This window comes from Pelophylax lessonae (assembly GCF_965119305.1).
Source record: "Pelophylax lessonae genome assembly, chromosome: 13".
NCBI lineage: Eukaryota > Metazoa > Chordata > Amphibia > Anura > Ranidae > Pelophylax > Pelophylax lessonae.
The window spans coordinates 30044985-30071153 of record NC_138780.1 but is presented as its reverse complement, the minus strand read 5'-3'; the positions used below and the strand labels follow the sequence as shown (position 1 = coordinate 30071153).

Here is a 26169-nt window from a genome sequence, read left to right as displayed (position 1 = left end):
CACTGCCCTGCTGACCTCCCATCCTCTGCCCTGCTAACCCCCTTTCCACTGTCCTGCTGACCTCCCATCCTCTGCCCTGCTAATCCCCTTTCCACTGTCCTGCTGACCTCCCATCCTCTGCCCTATTAACCCCCTTTCCACTGCCCTGCTGTCCTCCCATCCTCTGCCCTGCTAACCCCCTTTTCACTGCCCTGCATACCTCCCATCCTCTGCCCTGCTAACCCACTTTCTACTGCCCTGCTAACCCCCTTTCCACTGCCCTGCTGACCTCCCATCCTCTGCCCTGCTAACCCCCTTTCTACTGCCCTGCTAACCCCCTTTCCACTGCCCTGCTGACCTCCCATCCTCTGCCCTGCTAACCCCCTTTCCACTGCCCTGCTGCCCTCCCATCCTCTGACATTTTTTACTGCACCTCCACATCAGACAGACTAGATACGCCCTTGTTAGTGGGATGACACTATTAGCATCTACCACCTAAGGTCAAGGATAAAAAAAGCCTCTAACTTTTTGGTCTTTACAGGAGGAGATGTCCCTATCAGAGTGAATGGCCTTATAAAGCAGTCCATCCCCCTGTCACTATCTGTGGATTCATCACATCCTGTAGAACAGGTCTACTGGAACTTCCAAACCCACATAATGGCAATTTATCTAAATAATCATCTTACTGTAATTGAGGATACATTTGAAGGAAGGCTGAAGATCCTGGATAATGGAAGATCCCTGAGGATTGGAGAGCTGAGACTGGAGGACAGTGGACTGTACTCGGGAACTATAACTTTTACTGACGAAAGTAAAGATCAGAAAAACTACAATCTCACTGTCTATGGTATGTAGTGATCTATGCATGGTATACATTAACCCAACCCCATGTTTACCAAAGTCTTTAGGCCATCTCAGCATGATCAGTTTTAATCTGATGGTTTCCTGCTAGGTCACAAATAATACAAAAGGGTAGAATTTAATAAGCTGTTTTTTTTCCCATAATGGGGGGTTACACAGTTTTAGGATGTCTACTGACAGTGATCATTGGCTAGGATCCTTGTTGAGGTGCCTCTCTATTAGCATGAATATCTTTGACCTTTATTAGTGCACCAGAATTTTCCAGATGTCAGTTTCTAATTACAGACATCCTTTTAAAACTCATGCCTGGAACAAACAGGTTTTTTTTTTGTTCAACTCAGCAAGCTGAGCGGATAAAACTGAAGGGCTCGCGAGGAGCTTACTTTACTAACTATGTGTAGCACAATTCCCAGCCGTTTTGCTGGGTATGGGTCCCCCTGGGTTACCGCTAGCAACAACAGCACATTTAAGCATGTTTCTCCAAGTGTGGGTACTGAGAGACAACGACCAGTCCAGTATCTTTGGGTTTTAGATTTATTTAGGAATTTGGATGGGAGAAGGAATGAGTGGGATACTCCTTTAACCTAACTATGCACAATTTGGTGGAGAAACTTAACCACTTTACCACTGGAGCATTTTGCTGTCTTACGTCTGAGCCACTTTTTGCGATTCTGCGCTGTGCGACATTAACTGACAATTGCGCGGTCGTGCGACCCCATACCCAAACAAAATTTACGTCCTTTTTTTCCCACAAACAGAGCTTTCTTTTGGTGGTATTAGATCACCTGTGCGATTTTTACTTTTTGCGCTATAAACAAAAAAAGAGCGTAAATTTTGAAAAAACAACAATATTTTTCAAATTTTTTTATATGAAATTCCCCCCAAAAAAATGTAAAAATCAAAATTTTTTTAAATTTTTGGCCAATTTGTTTTTTGCTACATATGTTTGGTAAAAAAATTCACAATAAGCGTATTTTGATTGGTTTGCGCAAAAGTTATTGCGTTTACTAACTAAGGGAAAGATTTCTGTCATTTTTGGTGTTTTTTTTTTTAACGCGTAATGGCGGCAATCTGCGATTTTTTTTTGCGGGACTGCGACATTGCGGCAGACAGATCGGACCCTTGACTGACATTTTTGACACTTTTGGGGTTACCAGTGACATTACTGCAGTAATCAGTGCTATATATATGCACTGTTACTGTAAAAATGACACTGGCAGGGAAGGGGTTAATTTTATTGGAGAGGGAGGGGTTAATGTATGCCTGGTGCTTACTGATGTGTGGGGGGGAGGTGACTGTGTGAGCCAGGGACAGATCGGATGTTCAGCTATGCTGAACACTCCGATCTGTCACTCCCTGTCACTTGGGAGATCCGCCCGCTTGTGTTTACACAGGCGGGCGGATCTCCACACTAGATCCCCGACGATCGGGGCAGAGCAGCGGCGATCGCCGCTGCTCTTCCCCTGGCCCGACTCCCGCTGTGACTGAATACAGCAGGAGCGAGCCTCCGGCGGCGCGCGAGCGCCGCCCACAAGGGGGGGTGTCTGACGACGTAGGTCTACGTCGTCAGACGATAACGAGCCACTTTGCCGCAGTAGTACTACAGGAACTCAGTGGCAAAGTGGTTAAGATATGCTGTTTGACGCTGGCTGAATGCCCGTCAATGCTGACTTGACGCTGGTTAACGCCAGCCGGATGCCGGTTAACGCTGAACTATTCTTGCAACTGGTTTCCAACTAAAGAAGTCCTCTCTTAGCTGCCTTAGGCACTCCTTCCTGAGGTAGCTACTTGTACTCTTTGCTGCACTGCTGAACGCTTCAGGGCCCATACTGGCGCCCCCTTTCACTCCCTTATCTTCAGGGCTTAACACTTGGCACCCCCTTTCTATGCCACAACTACTGGTTAGCTGGCTCCTGGATCCCTCTGACCTTCTGGAGGGGCCCCCTATCCTAGGTAGACCCCTGGGCAGATTTCGAGTACTCACAACACTTTTTTTCCTGGAAACATTTGCCCAGCAACTCCACTCGGTCAGCAACACTCCGGATCCCTCTCTTCAGCCCAGCTCAACCTCCGGTCCCTGAGGCCAACTGCTCAGGACACTTTCACTAGCTCTGACAGCAGGAGAGACAGCCGTCAGCCTCCTCCTGGGACTCTGCTTCCCGCCAAAGACGCTCTGTCACATCCTCCCACCAGGTTTATATCCAATCCCAGGGTTCATTGTGGCAAACTTCGCCCACTGAGACAGCTATAAACCCTGGTGTGCTATTGGCCACGTTTCCTCCACTGTCCAACAAGAGCCCTCATTGGATACAGTGGGGAGACTACCAAGACTCAACAGACCACACCTGGAAACAAATGACAGCCTAACTAACTGATCAGGCCCCCCTGATAAGCAGACAGGGCAACACATATGCTTTTCCTAGCACCTACCTAGGAGGGTGCTACATATGCAATGTTATTACAGCGATCTCTCCGCTAAACATTTGTGTTCTGACAGGGGAACTTCCCCATACCCAGAACACACAGGTCAGCGCTCGCAGTCTTTGCCTGCCAGGGCTGATCGGATGCCGATTGACTGCTGGTTTTCCAGCATGCCCATTCAACAGAAGCTGGGCCAGCTTCTGATAGACAGATTGCTGTACACATTGGCAAAATATTGGCCAGTTTCTGTAGAACCAATCAAAATTCAGCCAGTGCGTACCAACCTTCAGATAAAAAGAAATTTCTACAGGTCATGTCACATGTCCACACAGTCCAAACATCAGCCGACTGACTAGGTTCCGGAATCTCACCATAACAGAGCCACTCTAGGCTGTCCTAGCAGCTTCAAGAACAGATCATGTCTGGAGGCTAGAACCTGAGGAAGAACAAGAAATGCAATGGTACCACTCAGTGTTACTGAACCCTGAAATGTTAAAAGCTCATGGTGCTGTAGACCTCAACACTTACCATCTTTGCTCTGAGATTTTTGTATTAGGCTTGCGGTTGCTTTGCAATCTATTTAGAAAAAAGGACTCCCCACCAGTTCCTTCTTTAAGCCAGCCATTGAATAGTTTTTACTAACATTTGTACAAAAATTCTCATCAGTAAATTTGCTGACTTGACAAATGTTATTTTTAAGTACTTTTAAAATTTTGCTTTTACCATTTGATTTTGGAGTGAATGGACTTTCTTGAACGAAAACCACAGTCACTTAGAAATTATTTTCTCTAAGAAAAAGTTTACATCCTGCTCAAATTTGCTCATTCCTGTGGTCAAAAATGAATGTCAGTTCGACCCTACTAACGATTAGAATATTGAACCAGCATTCCTAAAACGAAAACTTTCTAACCAAATTCTACTAGGGAAGGGTGAGCTTTAGGGTGGCTCCATCCCCTTGCCAGATCCCATCGAGCCACCTCTGCATGTGTGCTCCTGTCTGGGACTCCCGCCTGGTACATTCAATCCAACAGTGGCAAGCCACTCCCTTGTTCCTCTATCCTCCCTCTGCATGCGGCTCAATGGAGAGCTGCTTGAGCATACACTGTCCCCTGCAAGTACCCTGCTGACGTGCTCAGTATGCGCAATTGTCTACCAAGAAGTTCGGCAAAGTGGCGCAGAGTGTTCTGGAGCTGGCAGCAGTCAGCATTTAAAAAAGAAAATGTTTGTCAGAAGTAGTAATTAAAACATCTACTGTGATTGTTTACCTTATTGAGAAGAGTACATAAAACAATTAATACTACTGTAAGTGATGTGTGTATGCAACATTTGCATAGCAGTTTATCCAGTAAAAGTGCATATACGTTTGTTCTGTGCATATGGGGCAAAAACAATTGTTTTTTGGTTATTTCCTGTTGTGGTCGAATGTTTTCAGTGATTTATAATGGAAATACCATATATGGCCACTAGATGGTGCTAAGGATCATAAAAACATTGGTTATGTTTAATTAAATTATTTAGTTGGCCTTTGTGTGCCGCATCCCTATTTGAATTTACAAAGAAAAAAGGGGGGGTTACCCCCTAGGTATGGCAGGATTTTAACTGCACAAGACTAAATATATCTAAAATATAAAGTTTATTACATAAAAAAAAAATATTATTCTAAAAAACATCAAACTATTTTTTCATTAAAAATCATGTTCAACAGTACATGAATCTTTTGCACCATCAACCTAATTACAGTATACAAACTTATATCCTGTTCTATGTCTGAGCAGTATGTATTTTGTTTTAATGTCTTTTGGTTATATTGATTTGATAATCTCCCCCTAAGCATTCTGTAGAGTTGTTACACAGTATCTCTTGTTACAAAGATGTATGGATTTTAAATGCTACTCAGCTCCATCTAGTGGCCACAATGCAGTATTTTACTACTGTCCATCATAAAAGAGCATTCATTCAGCAAAGAGAACAGCCTAAAGAACATCTGTTTTTGCCCAATTTGCACAGAATACTGTAAATGTACATGCATATCTGCTAGATGGATAACCATGCACCCTTTTTATATATTGACCCCTAAATATAAGGAGGAGCTCTACAGTATACTGCTATGTATGTAGTGATGTAGAGGTCATCAGGAGGAACTACTAATTTCAACAGGGGACACAGGAGATTGACACTTCCGGGAATTTCAGTTTCTGCAGATACTTCAGTTGAAGGTTTTTCTATACTGCATCATGGTCCTGTGGCTGGACAGAAGGAGAGGTAAATCTCTTCTTTGCAGGTACAGCATCTGGCCTGTTTCACACGGGCTTCAGCCTGTATAAGAGCAGTATGAACAGAAAGCTTTGGCAAAGCATTTGCAGAGCAAGCTTTGTTGAAGCTTTTACAGTACCATTCAGCAGGGACGGGTCAAGGGGTGAGTAGAAGGGTCGGCTGCCCTAGGCGCAATGGTTTATTGCAGGGATAGGGGTGCCCTGACCCTAAACCTAAGGGAAAGGGGGCGCAGTTTGGCATCTTCACCCTGGGCGCTGGATGGCCTTGTCCGGACACTGCCATTCAGCTCTAGTTTGTAAAAGTTGAACACAGATCCTAATGGGAGTGCTGATTGCCACTTTAAGCAAGCTGCTAGCTGGCTTCAGCTTTTTTTAAAGCTTTTTGAAAGCTTAGCCCAGTGTCAAGTTTAGAGCAGACTTATATATATTTAACTAGCCCCTACCCTGAGTCAACTTATATCCTGTTTATTTTGCTGCATTCCCAAGCTGAGCTCTTTGATTAAATTTAAGGGAAACTGCAGAGAAAAAGTCTATATTTATTCAAGTAGAAGTTCAGCTTAAAACTAATTAACTCTAAATCTACTTGCAGCAACATTCTAAGCAGAATCTATCTAGCCCTGTAAAGAAGAAATCGCTATACATACCTGTTCTGCAGCTGCAGGTCCGGTACCACGCTGAGCTGCCAGCGGCGGCTTCTGTGTGTGGGAGTGTGTAGGAGAGGCAGCTGACAATGGAAGCCCCAAAGTAACTCTATGGGTGATGTCACTTCCCAGGCATTTCCCAGCCGTTGTCTTCTGTCTCCTGCACACAGCATGCACCACTGGTGACCAGACCGGAACGGCTTCAGAAAAGGTTTGTATTGCTTTACAAGGTGTAACGGATAAACGGATCAACTGGCACCCCGACTGGGTACCTCCATTGACAGGTGCTCCTAGAGCTTGCCGAGGGCTCCAAGCACTCCACCAGACACCATAACCACTTCAGACCCCACGAACCGCTGCAGCTTGGTTGGGGTCTCGCTGTCTCCTACCCACCCTGGGCCTATGACAAGGCTCCAGGTTCCAGTGGGTGAACCTCTCTTTCCCCAGAGAGTGAAACAGGAACAGGAACAAGCTCTTACAAGAGCTTAGTGATTATTCAAGGGAGTATGAAGAGCATAGCAATCCCTTGTAGCAGATTCCCCCAATAAGAGACAGGACTCTAGATTGAGGGTGAAGTAGAACTCTTGGTTTAATGGGAACAGCTGCTTTTTTACAGTTTTCCCCCACAAGGTTACTGCCCAGGTGGACCTTGTGGGGAACAGGACATGAAATTCACAATCCAATAAAAACAGAGTTTTGCACTCCCATACAGTGTACACAATCCCTCCCCTCTGCCTGATTACATTATCATATGTAGATGAAATTGTATACAGAAACTGAATTAACCTGAACTAATTATCTAGACATCTGGACAAAAACAATGTGAGGTCATTAACATTTAACAATGGGACAGGCAGACTTAACACAATACACATTCCATCTCAAAACAGACAATAGGACAAGACTGACAATGACAGTCTGTCTGCCCCCTACATTGAAGTACATGGAATACGCATTATCTCAATACACAAACAATAGGGAAAGCCAGCCTCTGACATTGAAGGACATGGAACAGAAGCCAATGTGATTAGCTCTTTCAATGAACATGTTCAGAATCAAACAGCTGACAAATATTACTGTCCCAGTTGAAGCGATTCAAACTATTAAGTATCTGTCTTTCACTCCCAGTGACGGTGAATACCGTCACACATGGTTAGATAGGTTAGTCTTAGAATTCAGCTGCAAGTAGATTTAGAGATCACTGGTTTTAGGCTGAACTGCTACTTTAATAAATATCTGAAGAGAAATAATGTTCCTGCTTTTTTAGGGGGTCATTTGTGAGATAGTATTAGGTGGAATTGGGCTATGAAGTCATCAAACTCAGCTACATGACATTTACAGCCCAATTCAAAATTTGACTTTAAATATCTATTTTGTTTTTATTTCTTAGAAAAATTGCAAACCAGACACTAGATATGGATTTTGGTTGGGGTGGGGATCCATTTTTTTTTTTTTTTTAATGATTCAAACAATATACTACTTTACTTATTTCATTTTTTTCTGAACACCAAAACATGCATAACTTAAGTGTGTATTCTTCCTTATAGACTATGTTCCTGTTCCAAGCATACAAGTTGAGAGGAAGAAAGATAGTGAATGGTGTAATGTGACTCTTCGTTGTTCCACCCCAACAAACGCATCAGCTCTGTCCTATATCTGGAACCACAAACATGGAAACACTTCTTCTACAATGGTGTATAATAATACTACAATCCAACTGTCACTGAAGCCTGAGTCCTGGGATATGGAGATTATGTGTATAGTAGAGAATCCTGTTGACCGGAAGAACGTCTCTGTGCGGAAGATCTGCCGGGATTATAATAGAAGACAAAGAAGTGCAATAAAAGGTAGAGTTCAGTTTTTAGAGGATTAATAAAAAAAAAAATTAAGGACCACAAATAGGGTTGCCTCCTATCTGAAAAATATAACACCCTTTTTTTTTTTTTTTTATACTTTTTTTTTTTTTTAACTTTACCATACGTATTTTTATTTTTGTAGATGTTTTCATTTGTTTTTGTAGTGTCAATACACTACAGTATACGTTAAAATTAGGGATCGACCAATTATATATCGATTTGCACTTTTCCCGATATATCGGAATCCTCCCCGGAGGTTCCCTATATTGCCGATATTTCGGGAAAGTGCTTGTACCGGAGTGATGCCTGCAGCTAGAGGCATCACCCCAACGGTCGGCTGTCTTGTAATGACAACCAATGTAGCTGAGAAGCCGCTCGGCTGTCATTACAAAGAGCGGGAGGGGGCGTCCCCCCCCCCCCCCCCGCTGCCTTCTGTGGCTCGCCCAGGAGACCCGGGCAACCAGCCTGTATGGCTGCCAATGTTCCGATCAAAGCCACATTCGGCTCTGATCGGGTCTCCATGCAAAAACCCGGAAGTGATGTCATGAGTGACATCACTTCCGGGTACTGTCTGGCGCCAGATTTAAAAAAATTACAGCATTCAAAACAGCCAAACTTGGCGTTTTGAATGCTTTTAAGTGCAGAGGAGAGGTTTGGGGTCTTTTAGATCCCCAGATCCCTCCACAAGAGTACCTGTCAAAAAAAAAAAAAATTTACACTCCCTAGACTGTTATTGAGGCAGAGAGAGAGAAAAAATGCTGTGTGCCCGGGGGCTTTACTGTTACTGGGGGGGGGGGGGATCTATTGTTGCTGGCTGCTGGGGAATCTATTGTTGCAGGGTAGGGTCTTATATTGCTGGAGTGGGTGGCAGTTGTTGCTGGGTGGGATCTACTGTTGAGTGAGTGGCCTATTGTTGCTGGAGTGATCTACTGTGGAGGGAGGAGTCTATAGTTGATGGGAGGAATCTGCTGTTGAGGGAGGGATCTATTGTTGCTGGGGGATCTAGTTATAATTAAAAAATTCCTTAGAACAACACATTTATACTTTTTTCTATATTCTCTAAAATGGGCAGAATTTGGAGGTGAGTAGAAGAACCAGTTCTTTTTTTTTTTGTTTTTAAGAAAAAAGTTGCAGGAACTTAGCCATGCCCCCCCCCCCCCCCACAACAGGCACACACCCTCAAAACTGCATCCAATAGTGGGTGTGGTCAAATTTCACTAACAGTGCGAGGGTCTTGAAGGGGCAATAAATACCAGGAGTGCATTATGTACAGAGTGCAGAGTTGGGGGGTGATGTTGTTACACACAGAGTTCAGATTTTAGGGGTGTTTGAGTGGTGCACTACATACAGAGCGCAGAGTTTAGCCTTCTTCCAAAGCTCCTTATCCCTGCACCCCCTATACATGACTCACTTCTGCATGCACCCCCCCCCCCCTCTATAAAAGCTCCACTATCTTCCACACCGGTGCTAGACTATTTTATGCCCTAGGCAAGACCAGCTACTTGCGCCCCCCCCCCCGCAAAAAAGGGAAGGGGTTAAAAACTCCTCTATGTGACCCTGATCTGATGGTTCCTCCATGTTATGCTGTCATACCCAGTGACCCCCATATTCCTCCATTTCACACCCGGGGACCCTAATGTCCCTCCATGTCATGCTGTCATACCCACTGACACCGATGTACCTCTATGTCAGATCCTGATGTTTTTCCATGTCACATTTGGGGACCCTGATGTTCCTCCGTGTCACACCTGGGGACCCTGATGTTCCTCCATGTCACACCCAGGGACCCCAATTCCTCATGGCACACCTGGTGACCCCCGAACCCCTGTTAAACGCGGTGACTCCTGGTGGAGGGAAAAGCAGCAGTCAGAGAGCTCCACACGTCCTTCATCACTGCACCGCCGCACAGTACATTAGAAGCCCTGATTGGCTGAAGCAATGACAGCTTTGCCCAATCAGAGCAAAGTAATGATGACTCTATCCAATCATGGCTCATTGCTCTTAGTCCCACCCTACACTATAAAGGTATTCTTTCAATAACGCCCATTTGTAGTGTGATATCAGCGTGAAGAGAGATAGAACAGGGCTCCGTTCAGTGCTACTAGAGAGGGGATGTGTGCTATAGTGTGCTATTGCGATTCTATTGTAGTGTAGAGTATCAATTTAATGTGAATCTAGTGATAGTTCAGTCAGTGTAAGTGTAGTGCGACCATTCATATTTGCTGTAGTTTCACTTTAGTGTGACTCTAGTGATAATTCAGTCAGTGTGAGTGTAGTAACCATTCATTTTTACTTTAGTGTCAGTGTGTTTTGTCAGGGCAGGTTTACTGTATTATAGTTCAGTGCGTTAGTGCACGTTTAACAAAGTATATTTCTGTGCCTTAGTGCACGTTTATCACAGTATATTTCTGTGCATTAGTGCACCTTTCACGCAGTATATTTCAGTGCGTTATTGCACATTTAATGCAGTATATTTTAGTGCACATTTAACTCAGTATTTTAGTACATTATGTGCCATTTAACGCAGTATATTTCTGTACGTTAGTGCACGTTTAACGCAGTATATTTCTGTGCGTTAGTGTGCGTTTAATGCAGTATATTTCAGTGCATTACATGGCATTTAAAGCAGTATAGTTCTGTGCATTACTGCACGTTTAACACAGTATATTTCTGTGTGTTAATGCACATTTAACGCAGTATATTTCTGTGCGTTACTGCATGTTTAACGTAGTATATTTCTGTGCGTTACTGCTTGTTAAACGCAATATATTTCAGTGCTTTACATGCAGTTTTACTGCAGTATATTGTAGTGTGTCGGTGGAGTGTGTCGGTGGAGTGTGTCTGTGTAGTGAGTACTCAGGCTAAAGTGCACCAAACACCACTTTCCATTGATTACAGTGCATACATGTACACATTTTCAAATCTTTATTACATTTTGTTAAAAAGCATCTCCCCATCATGTCTGGGAGGTAAAGGCAGACATTCCCATGGCAGTGTGATGGGCCCAGCAGCGAATCTGTCCACAGGCAAAGGTGGTGGTGGTCAGTCCTCAGGCAGGGCATTATTTCCACTGTTTAGTAATGTTGTCCATGCTATCCAGCAACAGCATACAGAGGAGGTGGTGGACTGGCTTACTAAACCATCCTCATCCTCTGTCACCCAAGCAGAGACTAGTGTGCAGTCCACCGCAGCTGCCAGAGTTGCTAAATCTGCCTCCTTGTCCTGCGTTACTGCACGTTTTTTACCGCTGTATGTTTCTGAGCATTACTGCACATTTAACACAGTATATTTCAGTGCGTTAGTGCCCGTTTAACGCAGTATATTTCAGTACATTACATGTTGTTTAATGCAGTATATTTCAGTGCATTACATGCCGTTTAATGCAGTATATTTCTGTGCGTTACTGCACGTTTAATGCAGTACATTTCTGTGAATTACTGCATGTTTAACGCAGTATATTTCTGTGCATTACGTGCCATTTAATGCAGTATACTTCAGTGCGTTAGTACAGTTTTACTGCAGTATAACCTCCGACCACTCAGCCTGTTGGCAAGAGAACTTGAAAGCCACACAAAAAAGATGCAATTCTGTTCCTCCTCCTTACTCACCTCAGTCTACCCCCGCTATACTTCATGACCTCCACTGGTAGGGATGATGGTATAGTGCAGGGTGTCCCAGGTCCTTGCAGCACATCTGCCAGCAGCACACCACCAGCTGTGGACTATAGCCAGCAAATTTCTCTGCCCTATCTGCTGCAGCAAAAAAAAATAAAAAATACAGTCACTGCCACCAACATGCCCAGCATCTAAAGTAAATGCAAGCTTGTCAAAGCTGCTGGCTTTACAACTTCTGCCTTTTCGTCTGGTGGATTCTGCCCCCTTCCGTGTATTTGCAGAATGTGCTGTATCACAATGGTAGGTTCCCAGTCGCTACTTCTTTTCAGTAAGGCCATTCCAGCTCTGTACCATCACTTGGAAGGCGATGTTGTGGCATCATTGGGCAAGGCAGTCAGCCGCAAAGTCCACGTTACTGCTGACATGTGGTCCAGGAAGCATGCTCAGGGACGCTATATTTCGTTCACAGCACACTGGGTAACTCTGCTTTCAATTCGGAAGGATGCAGGACAGGGCTCAGTGCGGCAAAGACCAATTTTTCCACACCTGTTTGACAGGTGCATATCATTTCAATTTTTGACAGCAAGGCCAATTCTTGCTATCATCAAGAGTACTTCTATAAGATTGCGGTGTGAAGGCGCTACAGAGACCTTAAGACCAATTTTTCCGCACCTGCTTGACAGGTGCATATCATTTAAATTTTTGACAGCAAGGCAATTCTTGCTTTCATCAAGAGTACCTCTATAGAGTTACAGTGTAAAGGCAGAATTTATCCAAAAATTCTCTAATCTTGTTCCCAGTGCCCCAGTGCACTACATTTTGACCTCAGCAAACAGACTGGCTCACAAAGCTGTTGTTTACAAAATAAAGAAAGCTTGCAAGGAAAATGCAAACAACAAGAACCCATATACATATCAGGCTCCAACATGTATATGAGAGTATACTTCACCAGTCATTGGCGCTGATCCTGAGTCCAATCCCTACTTGTGACAGTTTGTGTGTTGAAATAAAGTATATCCAAGTCGCCGCAGCTCCTCTTGTGCTCCACTGGGTGGCGGACAAATAGCATATACCAAACTGTAAAAGAGGGAAGCGCACGCAGGCCTCGGATGATAAAGTTTTATTGAAGGATAATACAATACAATAAAGTTGCACTCACATTTTATTCCTAGCAGGACAAGCACATCAGCATCTGTACGGTAGCTTCCAGCTCCTCCCGTCCCTCCGGGGTAACCTCCGGAATCGTCTGTTGCGGCGGACGCCGCTCTAGCTCGCTCTCAGCCACTTCCTGCTTCTGGCCCCCCACCGGATCACAACTTGCAAGTGCGCCTGCACACCCGCCCGCCGTCATTCACCGCTGGATAGGCTGGCCTAAGCCTCGGCCGAGGCTATACGCAGTGTGGGGCTATGGAGTGGAGGGATCCAAGAGGATGCGATACCTTCTGCTGGTTGCTATGGACAATGTGTTTCGGAGGCAGAGCCTCCTTCTTCAGGTCCCACCCTGCTTCCTATTACACCATTATATATCCATATGCTAACAGCCCTGATTATAGACACTTACTTTTAAAGGGCCAGACTCCGGATAATATCACCCATAATGCTGGGAGAGGAGGGGCAAGGAGCTATCTAGCTGTCTTGCAATACAATAGATACATTAATTGAAATATATTTGCACTTGCAAGTTGTGATCCGGTGGGGGGGGCCAGAAGCAGGAAGTGGCTGAGAGCGGGCTAGAGCGGCGTCCAGAGGTTACCCCGGAGGGACGGGAGGAGCTGGAAGCTACCGTACAGATGCTGATGTGCTTGTCCTGCTAGGACTAAAATGTGAGTGCAACTTTATTGTATTGTATTGTCCTTCAATAAAACTTTATCATCCGAGGTCTGCGTGCGCTTCCCTCTTTTACAGTTTGGTATTTGCAAGGAAAATGTCATTTTTTTAAAAAATGCAATGTTTTCTGCAGCAACTTCTATACACAGTACAGATGTGCCACTTTACAGGTAGCCTAAGGGGACCCCCCCCCCCCCCAGGCACTATACTGAAAGGAATTTTTCATTTTTATTGTTATTGTTCATTTTGATGCTTTCACTTAAAGCATCAGTAAATCACTGGTCATTTAAAAATGAAGTTTTTTTACAAACTTTTTTTTCATTGATACATGTCCCTGAGGGCAGTAACTGGACCCTCATAACCATTGTATGCCAAATTACTTACATATAAGCCTTCAAAATGGGCACTTTTGATTTTTCCAGTTCGGGTCCCATAGACTTCAATGGGGTTTGTTATTCGGTTCTGAACTTTTGTAATGTTTGAAAGTTCTGGTGTGAACAGGGGGACATTCGGCCCATCCCTATTCACACCTGGGAGATCTTCACCCCTCTTCTTTGCCCTCATCATAACATATCCTGGCCATGTGCAGATCTTCTGAAGGTTCCTGGGGTCTGGCAAAGACCTTTGGCACAACTGTATGTGCACAAACCATTGAATTTTGATATCTGGGAGTCTGACTTTGTATATACCTGTGGCATGTGTGCACGTGCCAGAAATGCCCTGCGTGTATGCAGATGTGCTGTAGGTTTCTGCCACATCTCAGAGACCTGTATTACATCAGTAAATCTACCTTCTGGGATGTGTGATGTAGATGTAGCACTGCCCCCCAGGAACTGCTGGATACTATCTTCTTGGGCTCCCCGGGTTACCAGCACATATTTACTTAGGAAAGTCTCTGAATCCTTCCTGGTTCCCAAAGGCTCGACACACGAATGAACAGTCTAGGGTGTTGTTTGTTTTGTTGTTTTATTTTTAATTTGGGATGGGAGAAGGGAATAGTGAGATACTCCCAATTGACCTTCTGAGGCTGCATGGCACCTCTACGGAGGAGGCAGTCGTCCGCTCCCTCCGGGACTCCACTACCCAACAAAAGACACTAAACACATGTGCTCCTGGCTTTTATACAGTATCCCAGCATGCCTATAGGTGACATGCCCTCTGCCAATCATCAGGACTGTATCAAAAGCCCATGCACCCATCCGTCAGGTTTCTTCCCACTGTCCAACATGCATCCCTATTTGACCAGTGTAAAACACTCTCTAGACTAACTGAATTGCCTACTGAGCACAATGAGCAGACCTCACTAACAGATCCTGCTTTCTGGTAGGCAGAGAACAATCTAGATTTACCTGCAGCCCCTCTGATAAGCAGACAGAGTTCAAAACTATACTCTCTCACTAGCACATAACTAGGAGGGTGCTACATAGACTTATCAGAAGGTAGCAAGGAATCTTACATCATTCTTGGTTAGACAAGTAATCAGGAATCAGAAAAGGTAGGAACCTTTCTTAAAAAAAAAAAAGGGGAGCAAAACGTGAATTTTAATGGTTCAATGTCAACTTTAAGTCTACCGTGTAATATGTATAACTTTTGCCCTTTTACAGATCTAGCCTGCTGAATAAAATTGTACATCTACCTGGGTATGGTGAACAGGATCGGCGCTAATTCAAATAAATAAGTGGTATGATGAATGTGCTGGTGGCCAAAATGTGCTAATACAAAACACAATGAATCATGAAAAATGTGCAAACCATTAAAGTATAATCCTCCAACAAAATGTGATATAACAAAGAAATCAAATGATTCTCATGTATTAATGAATGATGTGTAGCAAATATAATCAGTCCTGTGCGACACAAAAAAAGAAAAGTACAAATAATTCCAAGTGCTGTGGCAAAAACTCATAAATGCGTGGAGGTAATATTTCTTCAAATAAACAGTGAATTACCAGATAAAGTGTCCTTCTTTATCATCAAATAAAATAGTGTTTAATGGCCGCTTACCTCAATACACACAAAACACGCGTGTGTGATAATAAGGCTTCTTTTGATATCCCTCAGATTCCTCAATTGTGGATGGATGATGGGATCCCCAAATATAAAGCAGCAGCTTCCTCTTCACTGATGACCTCTACTTTCTATATGCCTGTATCTCCGTGCCAAAATGTCTCATGGAGAAAGTAAAAGAGGGGCCATCATGGTGCAGTATGTTCCCAAAAGGTTTAATAGAAAAATGTAGTACACTTACACAATAGACGATAACAGAAAACGCTGACCGCCAATGCGGTAAAATCACAACTTCCGGTCACGGCCGTAGACACGGAAGTGATGTCACCCGGCTCCTCCCGACGCATTGCGTCACTACGCACGTGACTTTCTCAAAGGATGCTAAAAAAAAAAAAAAAGATCACTTTATCCTATTGGTGGAGAAGGAGGGGAGACAAGGAGCAAAACGGGAATTTTAATGGTTGAATGTCAACTTTAAGTCTACCGTGTAATATGTATAACTTTTGCCCTTTTACAGATCGAACCTGCTGGATGAAATTGTACATCTACCTGCCTGTTCTGACTATTCTATCATTATCTCTGCCTCTTCTGTGTATACTGAACAGGAGGAAACCAGAATAAAGTAAGTATATATACAATTATTTTTAGCAATTAATAGTAAACAATCCTAAAAAAATATTACTGTTATATTACTAAATATACATTGGCACATTTAGAAATTCTAAAGCTGGGGGGCGTGTCCGACTTCCGGGATGTGAGGAGCGTTTCTAGAGAGCTCCGCTGCCACTGACTAATCCTTTCAGCAATCCTGCTCCATCCGCCGATATACTTACCTGGATCGGCCTCTCTTCTACTCCTGGAACCACCCGGACCTGTGCAGAGATGGTAAAATACGGCAGGGATGTGCCCCCGTCCCCGGCAGGCTGCAGCTCGGACCGTCCGGAGCAGGCCCAAGATGGCGGCCACCCGCGGTCGCCGGGCCTGGAGGCCTCTAATAGCCCACTCCTGCCGTGGTCGGATGAGGGGGGTGATTGGCCGGCACTGCCGCCTTCCCCTGGCCTTCCGGGGGGGGGGCGAGTGGCAAGTCATCTGGACGGTCGGTAGAGCCCACGTTGCGCCAGATCATGGACGCTATTAAGGGGTGCCAGGCCTCCCTGACGTCTCAGATAGACACCCTCCGTGTGGACTTCTCGCTCCTTAAGGAAGACGTGAGTAAAATTAGGCAGAGGGTGACGACTGCGGAGCAGAGGATTAGCGCTGTGGAGGATGATGTCTTCCCCCTCCCCGCTGCCATCCGGGATCTACAGCATGAGCAGAGGGCACAGGCTGCAAAGCTGGGCGATATGGAGGACCGCCTGCGCCGTAACAACCTCCGCTTTTTAGGATTCCCTGAGGGGGCTGAGGGGGGACAGGCAGTGGATTTCCTGATGGACTGGCTGCGTAGGTCCCTAAGTCCTGACACTTTCTCCCCGCTCTTTGCAATCGAAAGGGCACACCGGGTCCCCTCCAGGGCCCCTGTCCCCGGGGCTAGGCCCAGACCGTTGCTGGCACGTATCCTGCACTTCAGGGATAGAGACGCGGCCCTGCGCAGAGCCAGGGACCTTCCTGATCTGAGATTCAACAACAGTATTATTACCATATTCCCTGACTTCTCTGCTTCTACGCAAAAACAGCGTGCGGCCTTTATGGGAGTGAAGAAAAGGCTCCGGGACCGTCATCTCCCCTATAGTATGCTTTATCCTGCGAAGCTAAGAGTGGTGCACGGAGGCAAAGTGCATTTTTTCCTGGATCCTGCTGATGCTGACCAATGGATGGATTCGCTGGGTAGAGCCTAATCCCTTGCTGAATGTCATGCGATACCTACTGTGCTGTGCTTCCTCCCTTGCCGGGAGGCTTTGCTGCTTCGGGAGATTTGTTGCCCAGGTTCCTTTTCCACAGTCTTGTTGTTTTTGGGACATTAATGAGCACTGAACTTTGTATTATTATTTTTTTTTCGGCTGCTGGAACCAGTGGACTCCTGTGTTTGAGGCTTCTATACTCCTGCAAGCTGGATGCTACATATCCGTGAACTTCGTTGTGGCCCCGGAGGTCCACTTGATCTATGAGTATTCGTGTACTTTTCCTACGGTTCTACCTTTGGTTTGGTTTGGGGTGTAGGTTTGTGACAGTTGGGGTCATGAACAGGGTGGGGGGAGGGAGGGGTTTGTTCTTTTTTGGGTACTGTTATCCGACCTATGTACTTTTGTGCTATACCAGTATGCTTTTTTTTTTTCTTCTTCTCTGTCTGGCTGACTTCCCGGAGGCCTTTATGGAGAGCTCCTACTATGGTCCCCGTGGGGGCGCTGCCTTCCCTGGCGGGGGTTGTTGTTGTCTCATCTGCTCGGATGGCTGAGGAGACGCTGACACTCCTGTCCTGGAACGTCAGGGGACTGAATGACCGTGTTAAGAGGGCTTTGGTATTTACTTATATTCAGAAATACAAACCGCATATAATTTTTTTGCAAGAGACTCATTTGACTGGCTCCAAGACTATGGCTCTTAAACGGGCCTTTGTGGCGTACACCTTTCATGCTACGTTTTCTACTCATGCTAGGGGAGTGTCTGTCTTGGTTGCTCGCTCCTTGGGTTGCTCGGTTACACATGTGGTCACTGATGTTTATGGTCGATATGTAATTTTGCTGTTACTCATTAATGGGGTGGTGTATACCTTTGTATCTGTCTATGTCCCCCCTCCGTTTACCATGGGTTTCTGGGACGCCTTGATGTCCCAGCTCCTCCAGGTGGCGGAGGGGCCAGTGATAGTGGCTGGGGACCTCAACTCTGTACTGTCTCCTGGGTTAGACAGGTGTCCTGGAGAGGATGGTCCTCCTTCATCGTTAGCAGCTTCTCTAGCCAGGTATAACCTGGTGGACTGCTGGCGTTGGAAGAATCCATTTGGGAAAGAATATTCCTGTTACTCTGCCACCCATAAAACTCTGTCTAGGATTGATATGTGTTTGCTGTCTCCGGATTTGCTCCCCAGACTCGTGGCTGTCTCCTATCTGCCTAGGGCCATTTCGGACCATTCTCCTGTGTTGCTACGATTTGGTCTTTCTGTGACACGTGGCCTCCAAACATGGCGGCTCAGCCCCTTGTGGCTAACGGAGGAGGTCTTTTTTAATGCTACGGCTAAGGAGATTGCCCACTTCTGGCGGGTTAATCCGGAGACGGCTGCTGGGGACATTGTCTGGGATGCCTTCAAGGCTTCTATGAGGGGTACGGTTGCAGGGATTATCCATCAGTTGAGAGAGGATAGGGCCTGGCGGGTGGAGTCTCTGCAGGGGGAAGTGACGGCTGCGGAACTAGAATATGTTCGGAACCCTTCCTCCTCTAATTACTCCCTCTGGCGAGACAGTGCGAGACAACTAGACCTGGTACTCCTTGAAAAAACTCAGAAAAAACTTCTCTATCAAAAACAACGTGTATTTGAATATGGGGATAAAAATAGTAAAATTTTGGCTTATCTTTCCCGCTCTGAACACCCTGTTACGGCCATATCTGCTGTGTATGATGCGGAGTCTCACTTGTGCACATCTAGGGAGGATATCAAGACGGCTTTTGTGGCCTTCTTCGAGTCCTTGTATACCTCTCAGGTTTCCTATACCACGGCGGAGCTGGACGAATACTTGCTGCAGGTACAACTGCCTGAATTGGAAGCTGAGGACAGGTTGGCACTGGATGCTCCAATTTCTGCTGAAGAAATTGGGGCCGCGGTTGCCTCTTTTGCTGCCAATAAAACTCCGGGCCTTGATGGATTTCCGGTTGAGTGGTACCGCGCTTATTCGGAACTCCTCACTCCGCGTCTGTTGAACATGTATAGGGAGGCTTTCGAGGCGGGTGAGCTCCCTCCCTCTCTCCGGGAGGCCCTTATTGTCTTGATTCCAAAGCCGGGCAAGGATCCCACACACTGTGAGTCATATCGTCCTATTTCATTGATTAATGTGGATGTTAAGATCCTAGCCAAGGTGCTGTCCCGTAGAGTGAACTCGGTTATTTCTAAACTTATCCACCCGGACCAAACCGGCTTCATTCCCAGGCGCTCTACGGCGATAAATTTGCGCAGACTCTTCACAAATCTCCAGATGCCTTCGGAGGCCGTGGACACTAGGGTGGTGGTGTCCTTGGATACTCATAAGGCGTTTGATTCAGTGGAATGGCCTTACCTGTTTGCGGTCCTTGCTCGGATGGGCTTTGGCCCTACATTTATAGGATGGGTTAAGATATTATATAACTCACCAGTGGCGCGGATTCGGGTTAATAATGTTGTTTCTGACTCGTTTTCCGTGAGCCGTGGCACTAGGCAGGGGTGCCCTTTGTCTCCCCTGCTGTTTGCCATGGCCATTGAACCTTTGGCGGCCCTACTGAGGGGGGATGGGAGGATAAAGGGTTGTAGGATAGGGGATCTGGTTGAAAAAACTTCCCTTTATGCTGATGATATGCTGCTCTATCTGGCAGATTGTACTGATTCACTGACAGCTGCGTTACAGGTGATAAATGATTTTGGCCGATACTCCGGGTTCAGGGTCAACTGGACCAAATCGGTGATTTTTCCATTTGATCCTACCATTGTCCCTACGATCCACACTCCGCATCCGCTTAAGGTAGTCTCCTCATTTAAATATCTGGGGGTGACGGTTCAACAGCCGGTCAGCTCCTATGTGGACCATAATATTACTCCGCTGATTCAAAGACTTAAGTTGACGCTGTCCACGTGGACCAAGTTGCCCCTGAATTTGATGGGGAGGGTCAATATTTTTAAAATGGTATACTTACCCCGCTTTCTGTATCTATTTTGGCAGGCTCCGGTGTACCTACCCAAGTCTCTTTTTAGGGTTATAGAGTCTCTATTACTAACGTTTATTTGGGGGGGGAAGCCGGCGAGGATATCACTCCGGACTCTGCAGCTCCCTGCTACTGCTGGCGGGCTGGCGGTCCCTGACCTTCAGGCGTATTATCTGGCGGCCCAATTGACCCATGTACATGCCTGGTTCTTCCCGGACCTCCCCAATGCTGCGGTTACGACCGCGGCAGCGGTGATGGGTTCCTATGAGGCCCTTCTCAACTCCTTATACCGGAGGGGTCCCTATCCTTCGGGGGGTGCGGAGGTTCTGAAGCTTTCATATAAAATTACAATGATCTGCAACAAACGTATTGGGGGTTCCTCCTTTAATAATTCGCCTAATGCTCCGCTGTGGTATAACCCTGGTCTCCCTGAATTGTACAAGCTATCTGATCCCCGAAGGTGGGCGTCCTTTGATCTGAAGTATGCTCATCAACTGTTCGAAGGCCATGAGTTCAAGTCGTTCCCAATCCTGAGGCTGGAGCTGGGGGTTCCCTCTTCTTGCTGGTTCCTGTACCAGCAACTTAGGCATGCAGTGGCGGTACAATTTGGTCTTAGAGGGGTGCACCTGGCCGTGGCCCGCCTGGAGAAGGAGCTCTTGGCTGACGATCACTGTAAGCTTATTTCCAGATATTATGCTCTGATCAGTCTGGATAGAGACGGTAGGATGGCCAAAATTAGGGAAAGGTGGGGCAGGGACCTGCCACAGTTGGAGGTGGAGGCGTGGGATGAACTACTGGAATCCCAGTTTGAAGGGATTATTGCGGCAGGTGATAGGGTGATTCAGCTTAATTATTTGCACAGGATTTATTACACCCCGCATAGACTACACTGTATGGGTAGGCTCCCTTCTGCTGCATGTTCCAGATGTCAGGCCCCTAAGGGGGACTTTTTTCATATGGTGTGGACCTGCCCTATGATTCAGGTCTTTTGGAAAGGGGTCTGTCGTCTAATGGAGGAGAAATTGGCTCTTCCGAATATTTGTTCTCCGGATAGGTGCCTCCTGGGCAACTTGTCAGAGGAGAGCCTTGGCCAGTCTCAGAGGGTACTGACTAGAATTTTGTTCTTTTATGCCAAAAAATTGATTGCGCTACGGTGGAAGAGTCCTGACCCTCCCTCTGTGGAGGCTTGGGTCTCTATTGTCAATGGCGCTCTACCTCTTTATAAACTTACCTATCTAGCTAGGGGTTGCCCCAAAAAATTTAACAAGCTTTGGTTGGTATGGGTGAACTCGGTCTCAGGCTCCTTGGAGGTGTAGTTGGGCGGTCCCCATGGAGAGCCTGTGTTACGGGGGTTGGCCAGACATTGGCCTAGTCCTGTGCGATGTGCTATTATGCTGGTACTACTGTTAGATTCTGGTTCTATATGGTCGGATGGTTGGGTAGGGAGGGAGGGGGGGGGCGGGTTTGGGTTGGTTATTTTTCTGTTGATTCCATTCCTTGCTGTTTTATTGTGATGGCTGTTTGGATGGTATGTACTCCTGGTTTGTATCTGCTATCGTTTATTATTTGATGTACCTGTTATTCGTTGTCATTGGTTTGGAATTACTGTTTGTGTTTTTTTTTTATTTTATTTTATGCAAATACCAATAAAATACCTTTAAAAGAAATTCTAAAGCTGGCCATACACTATCCAATCTAATTGTACAATCACCTTTAGATCTACCATCAGCTATGTATTGCAAGGACCTGCTGATTTGATACAAACTATATGTATTGTTTAGGTTTGTTTTCCTATAACATAGTTTTGGTAAAACTAAATAAGATTGCACAATCAGATGGTATACTTTAGAGCACTGAGCACAATGTAGTAACCTACAGCAACCAATCAGCAATCAGCTTTTATTGCCCTGACTGTTTTAAACTTCTGAAAAGTGAAATATAATTGGCTTCTATAGCTATTTTGCATGTTCCTATTGCGCTTTACATTGCCTTACTTAAAAAGCATGGATTCTAAATGATTGATCTAGGGAGCTCCCAACTATGAAAGCTTGAGCTGCTATCAACTACACACACATAGGGTCTTCTAAAGTGTTGCTTTCTATCCTTTTTACAGGTCAGCCATGTGAAGAAGGATAAAAGATTCCTGTTGCACAGCTGGCTAAGAGACATATCCTCAAGTTCAAACTTTGTCCTTTTTAAAAATTACCACAGAAGAGATGTCCAACATATGCAGACATGGCAAAATGGTTATGGACCTTTCTGGATCAATGACCTCTTACATTAGTACATCACAGAAGGAGTGGCAATTTAATTACACCAAAGGGGGGCTTACTGATGCCTTTAACCAATTCTTTAGTCCTCAGCACCCAGGGCTGTAAGGTTTAAGCAACCACCGGCAGCGTCTCCATCATATGGTGCAGGATTATCTGGGGGCAAGAGCAGACTTGGAGACCTTTCCAACTGAGAATCCACTGGGTTACTGGTTCATGAGGATGGACCACTGGCCAGAACTTGCTCAGTATGCAATGGAGCTACTGGCCTGTCCTGCTTTCAGCTTGCTTTCCGAATGGACATTCAGTGCTGCTGGAGGTATTGTGACGGACAAAAGAATGCGTCTGTCCACAGACTCCGTTGACCATCTGATTTGAATTAAAATGAATCAGTCCTGGATTAACAGTAACTATCAAGCCCCTGATGCTGATGTAACTGATTGAATTTGCTAAGGGTCTGCCATCCCTTGAAGACTGCATATGCTGCCTATCCTATTTTTAAATTTATGAAAAGTTAAAATGATTAACTTCTATAGCTATTTTGCATGTTCCTATTACACTTTACATTAATTACACCAAAGGGGGGGGGGGGGTCAGGGAGATGGTACACAAGGCCACCCTATGTGCAAGCATATTGGTAGGCAACAGTGAACCTGAAGAGTCCAACCCCACCAATACTGGGCCCAGTGCTTTGATAGTGCTTTAAAAACTGACCCTTCTTAAAGTAAACTCCAAAATTGAAAGGCATATGGGCCAGTATTAAGGTGATAGTGGCTGCACACTTGCTGCCCTCTTGCCACAGTGACATCAGTCCACGTGTTGCTGTCTCAAGCTAGTATCTGGGGATACCAGTTTTTTTTAATTCTTAAATTAACATTTCCCATTTAAAGAAATGTTAGGGAAAGTCAAGCATCGTTCAGTGATACATTGGAAGGTAGATTTGAGTAGGCAGTAGTAAGGGGATGCCAATCTTTGAATATTATGCAAATTATTTCTCTACTACATCACTGTATGAGTCTTCCCTAAACTTGAGAGAGTTGGGATACTAACTTATAAGAGGTATAAGAAAAGCAAAGAAAGATGAAAAAAAGAACAAAAGAGAGGAAAAGAAAAACAAAAAAGAAGGATGAGGCATAGAAAAGAAGGGTAGGAGGGGAAGGGGTGTTACTGGACCACAAAGTTACATGCCCCAATAGGTGTTAGGTTGCACAGAGCAGCTAGCTGGAATTATTTGGATCTGACATGAGAGATCTGTGTTCTGGATAGAAAGTAATGCCAATTATGTCACGTTTACCTAAATTGATCCTTTCTGTGTTGAGGGGAAAGGGTGAGGTCTTTAATTTCTTTAATTTTATCACTTTTAGCCAGCTACAGTGACAATGGGGGTGTATTTGGTTTGAGCATTAAGCAGGTATATAAGTAGTGCTTTCTGGTAATGATGTTTTGGAAAGCTGTTACACTGTAGGAGAATATTTTGCTGGATCTGAACCTAGGTCGATGTCTGTGAGTATAAAAATAATTTTTAAGACCTTGTCCCAGAATAGGAGTAAGATCGGACATTCTGGCAGCCTGTTTTTGTCAATGGAGATTGACTGGTTGTACAAACTCAACTTCAGCTCTGATTTTGATATATAGGGACAAGTACATGGACCCAGACACACCCTGTCCTAATTCGTCACCCATCCTCGAGTACCTGTCAAAGTTGGACCTGTGGGTGAGTTTGTAAATGTGCTCTGTCTACATTGCCAAAAATAGTCTGCTTGCACACAGCTCCACTCTAGTTGGAAAGAATAAACAAATGGTTCTTTATGCTGTATGGTTTATTGCACCATGGGAATGAGCCCTAAAGCCGGCAATAGATTATTTGAATCTCGGGGGGGGGGCTTAGCAGGGACTGTCCGAGATTGGATCCATCTATGGGCAGGCTATGGGCAAGCTGATTGTACCCCAAAAGCTCTGGGGTAGGGATTCCCCCATCAGCACTGACTGTTGATGACCACTGACTGTGGGTAATCAAGCTATTTTCTTTCCTGCAACCATCTATGGCTGGCGTAAATCATATTAAAACCCTCAATACATGATATTCAGGAGAAATAATCGAGGCATTAACACCTAAGTTGGCTTCCATCCTGAAACCAACAACAGGGTTATGCAACTAGAGCAGGATATCAACACAATATTCACACCTTCCACCCCACTCTTGGACAATCAACATTTACACATTCTATAATGATTGGAATAACGTGTCCTAAATTTTTGAATATAAATTTTGGAGCACTATAGGAACTCAAAAAAGAGGCTTGGTAAACTACAAAAAGTCTTCAATATTACAGAACGGGTCCAGTTAAATGTGACAAGCTACTACCAGACAATGGAGTTTATTTACTAAAGGCAAATCCACTGTGCACCGCAAGTGCACTTGAAAGTGCAGTCGCTGTAGATCTGAGGGGGACATGCAAGGATAATAAAAAAACATTTTTGCTTGCACATGATTGGATTATAGAAATCAGCAGAGCGTCTCCTCATTTCAGAGCTTCCCCTCAGATCTACAGAGACTGCACCACCAAGTGCACTTGTAGTGCATAGTGGATTTTGTCTTTAGTAAATCAACCCCTTTGTGTAAATTTGTGTATTGAGTTTTGTCTGTTTTTCATCCAGTAACACTGTTAGATTCAATTAAGATTTATAGATGGATAGTCTTCTCATTGTGGGTGGTAACTGTGGGCTGTCTTTTGTGTATCATCCATTGTTATTTTGTATTTAATTTAATCTTTTATACTGTTAATTAAATTTCACCTGATGAAGAGCAGCACACTTGAAACTGTTGTGCTTTGTACCATGAAAAACATTAGACTGCAGGATATTTTTTTCTTGATGACTAATTGAAAATCATCTATCCCCTGCAACTGATGTATAGCTCAATATTACGATGTTATTTTGGACCTTTACAAAATAGCATTTCGTAAGTCAAAAGACCTTCTCACCAAATCCATTTATTTTGGACAGAGGGGATAAGAAGGGTCATTAGTGTAAAATATGAAGACTGCTCTGAAGACATTTTCATTGAAAATGATAATTTCCTATGTAGCACCCTCTAACATGCTATTAGTTCAGTGCCAGCAAATTTATTGACTCATGGTAAGCGTGAGCCTGGAATCTGGGTCAGGGTTTACTACAGGTCAGGCTGGATGACTCACAAAGGCAGGTCTCTGGTGCCTCCCCCGGTTCTGGAAGTTTGGAGAAACTTCTAGAAGTTAGTGGGCGGAGGCCGGAAGGGCTGATCTGCATACTTAGGGGAAGCTGGCTAATACCTAGGCGTGCTTTCCTGGCAGGGTGGCTAGTCCAGCCCTTAAATATGGATGAGTCATGCTGGCAGGGGAGTCGAGTGGAAGATGAAGTGCTGAGGAGGCTTCTGTGGCCAAGGAGGAGTCTCCTAGGTCTAGGGAGGACCACATCCCCAGGCTGGGCTTGGTCTGGCTCAGGAGGATCCATTCAGCAGAGCAGTTTGACTAGGAATCTTGCCTGAAAAGCAGTGGGAGCAACGAGGACAGAGTAAGTCAATCCAGGGATTTTCAAGGGGAGAGACCACCACTTGTAGCA

The 26169-nt window shown here is 45.1% G+C and overlaps 1 protein-coding gene across 1 annotated transcript in view; it reads left to right on the top strand.

The window, feature by feature from the left end:
- The window catches only part of LOC309569129 (uncharacterized protein), a gene marked incomplete at its 3' end in the record, with an annotated part of 331735 nt that overhangs the window by 52199 nt on the left and 253367 nt on the right, over positions 1-26169 (top strand). Inside the window, exon 3 of the mRNA XM_082274891.1 lies at positions 521-826. Coding sequence (XP_082131017.1) covers positions 521-826 — 306 coding nt within the window. The remainder of the gene's footprint in view (positions 1-520; positions 827-26169) is intronic.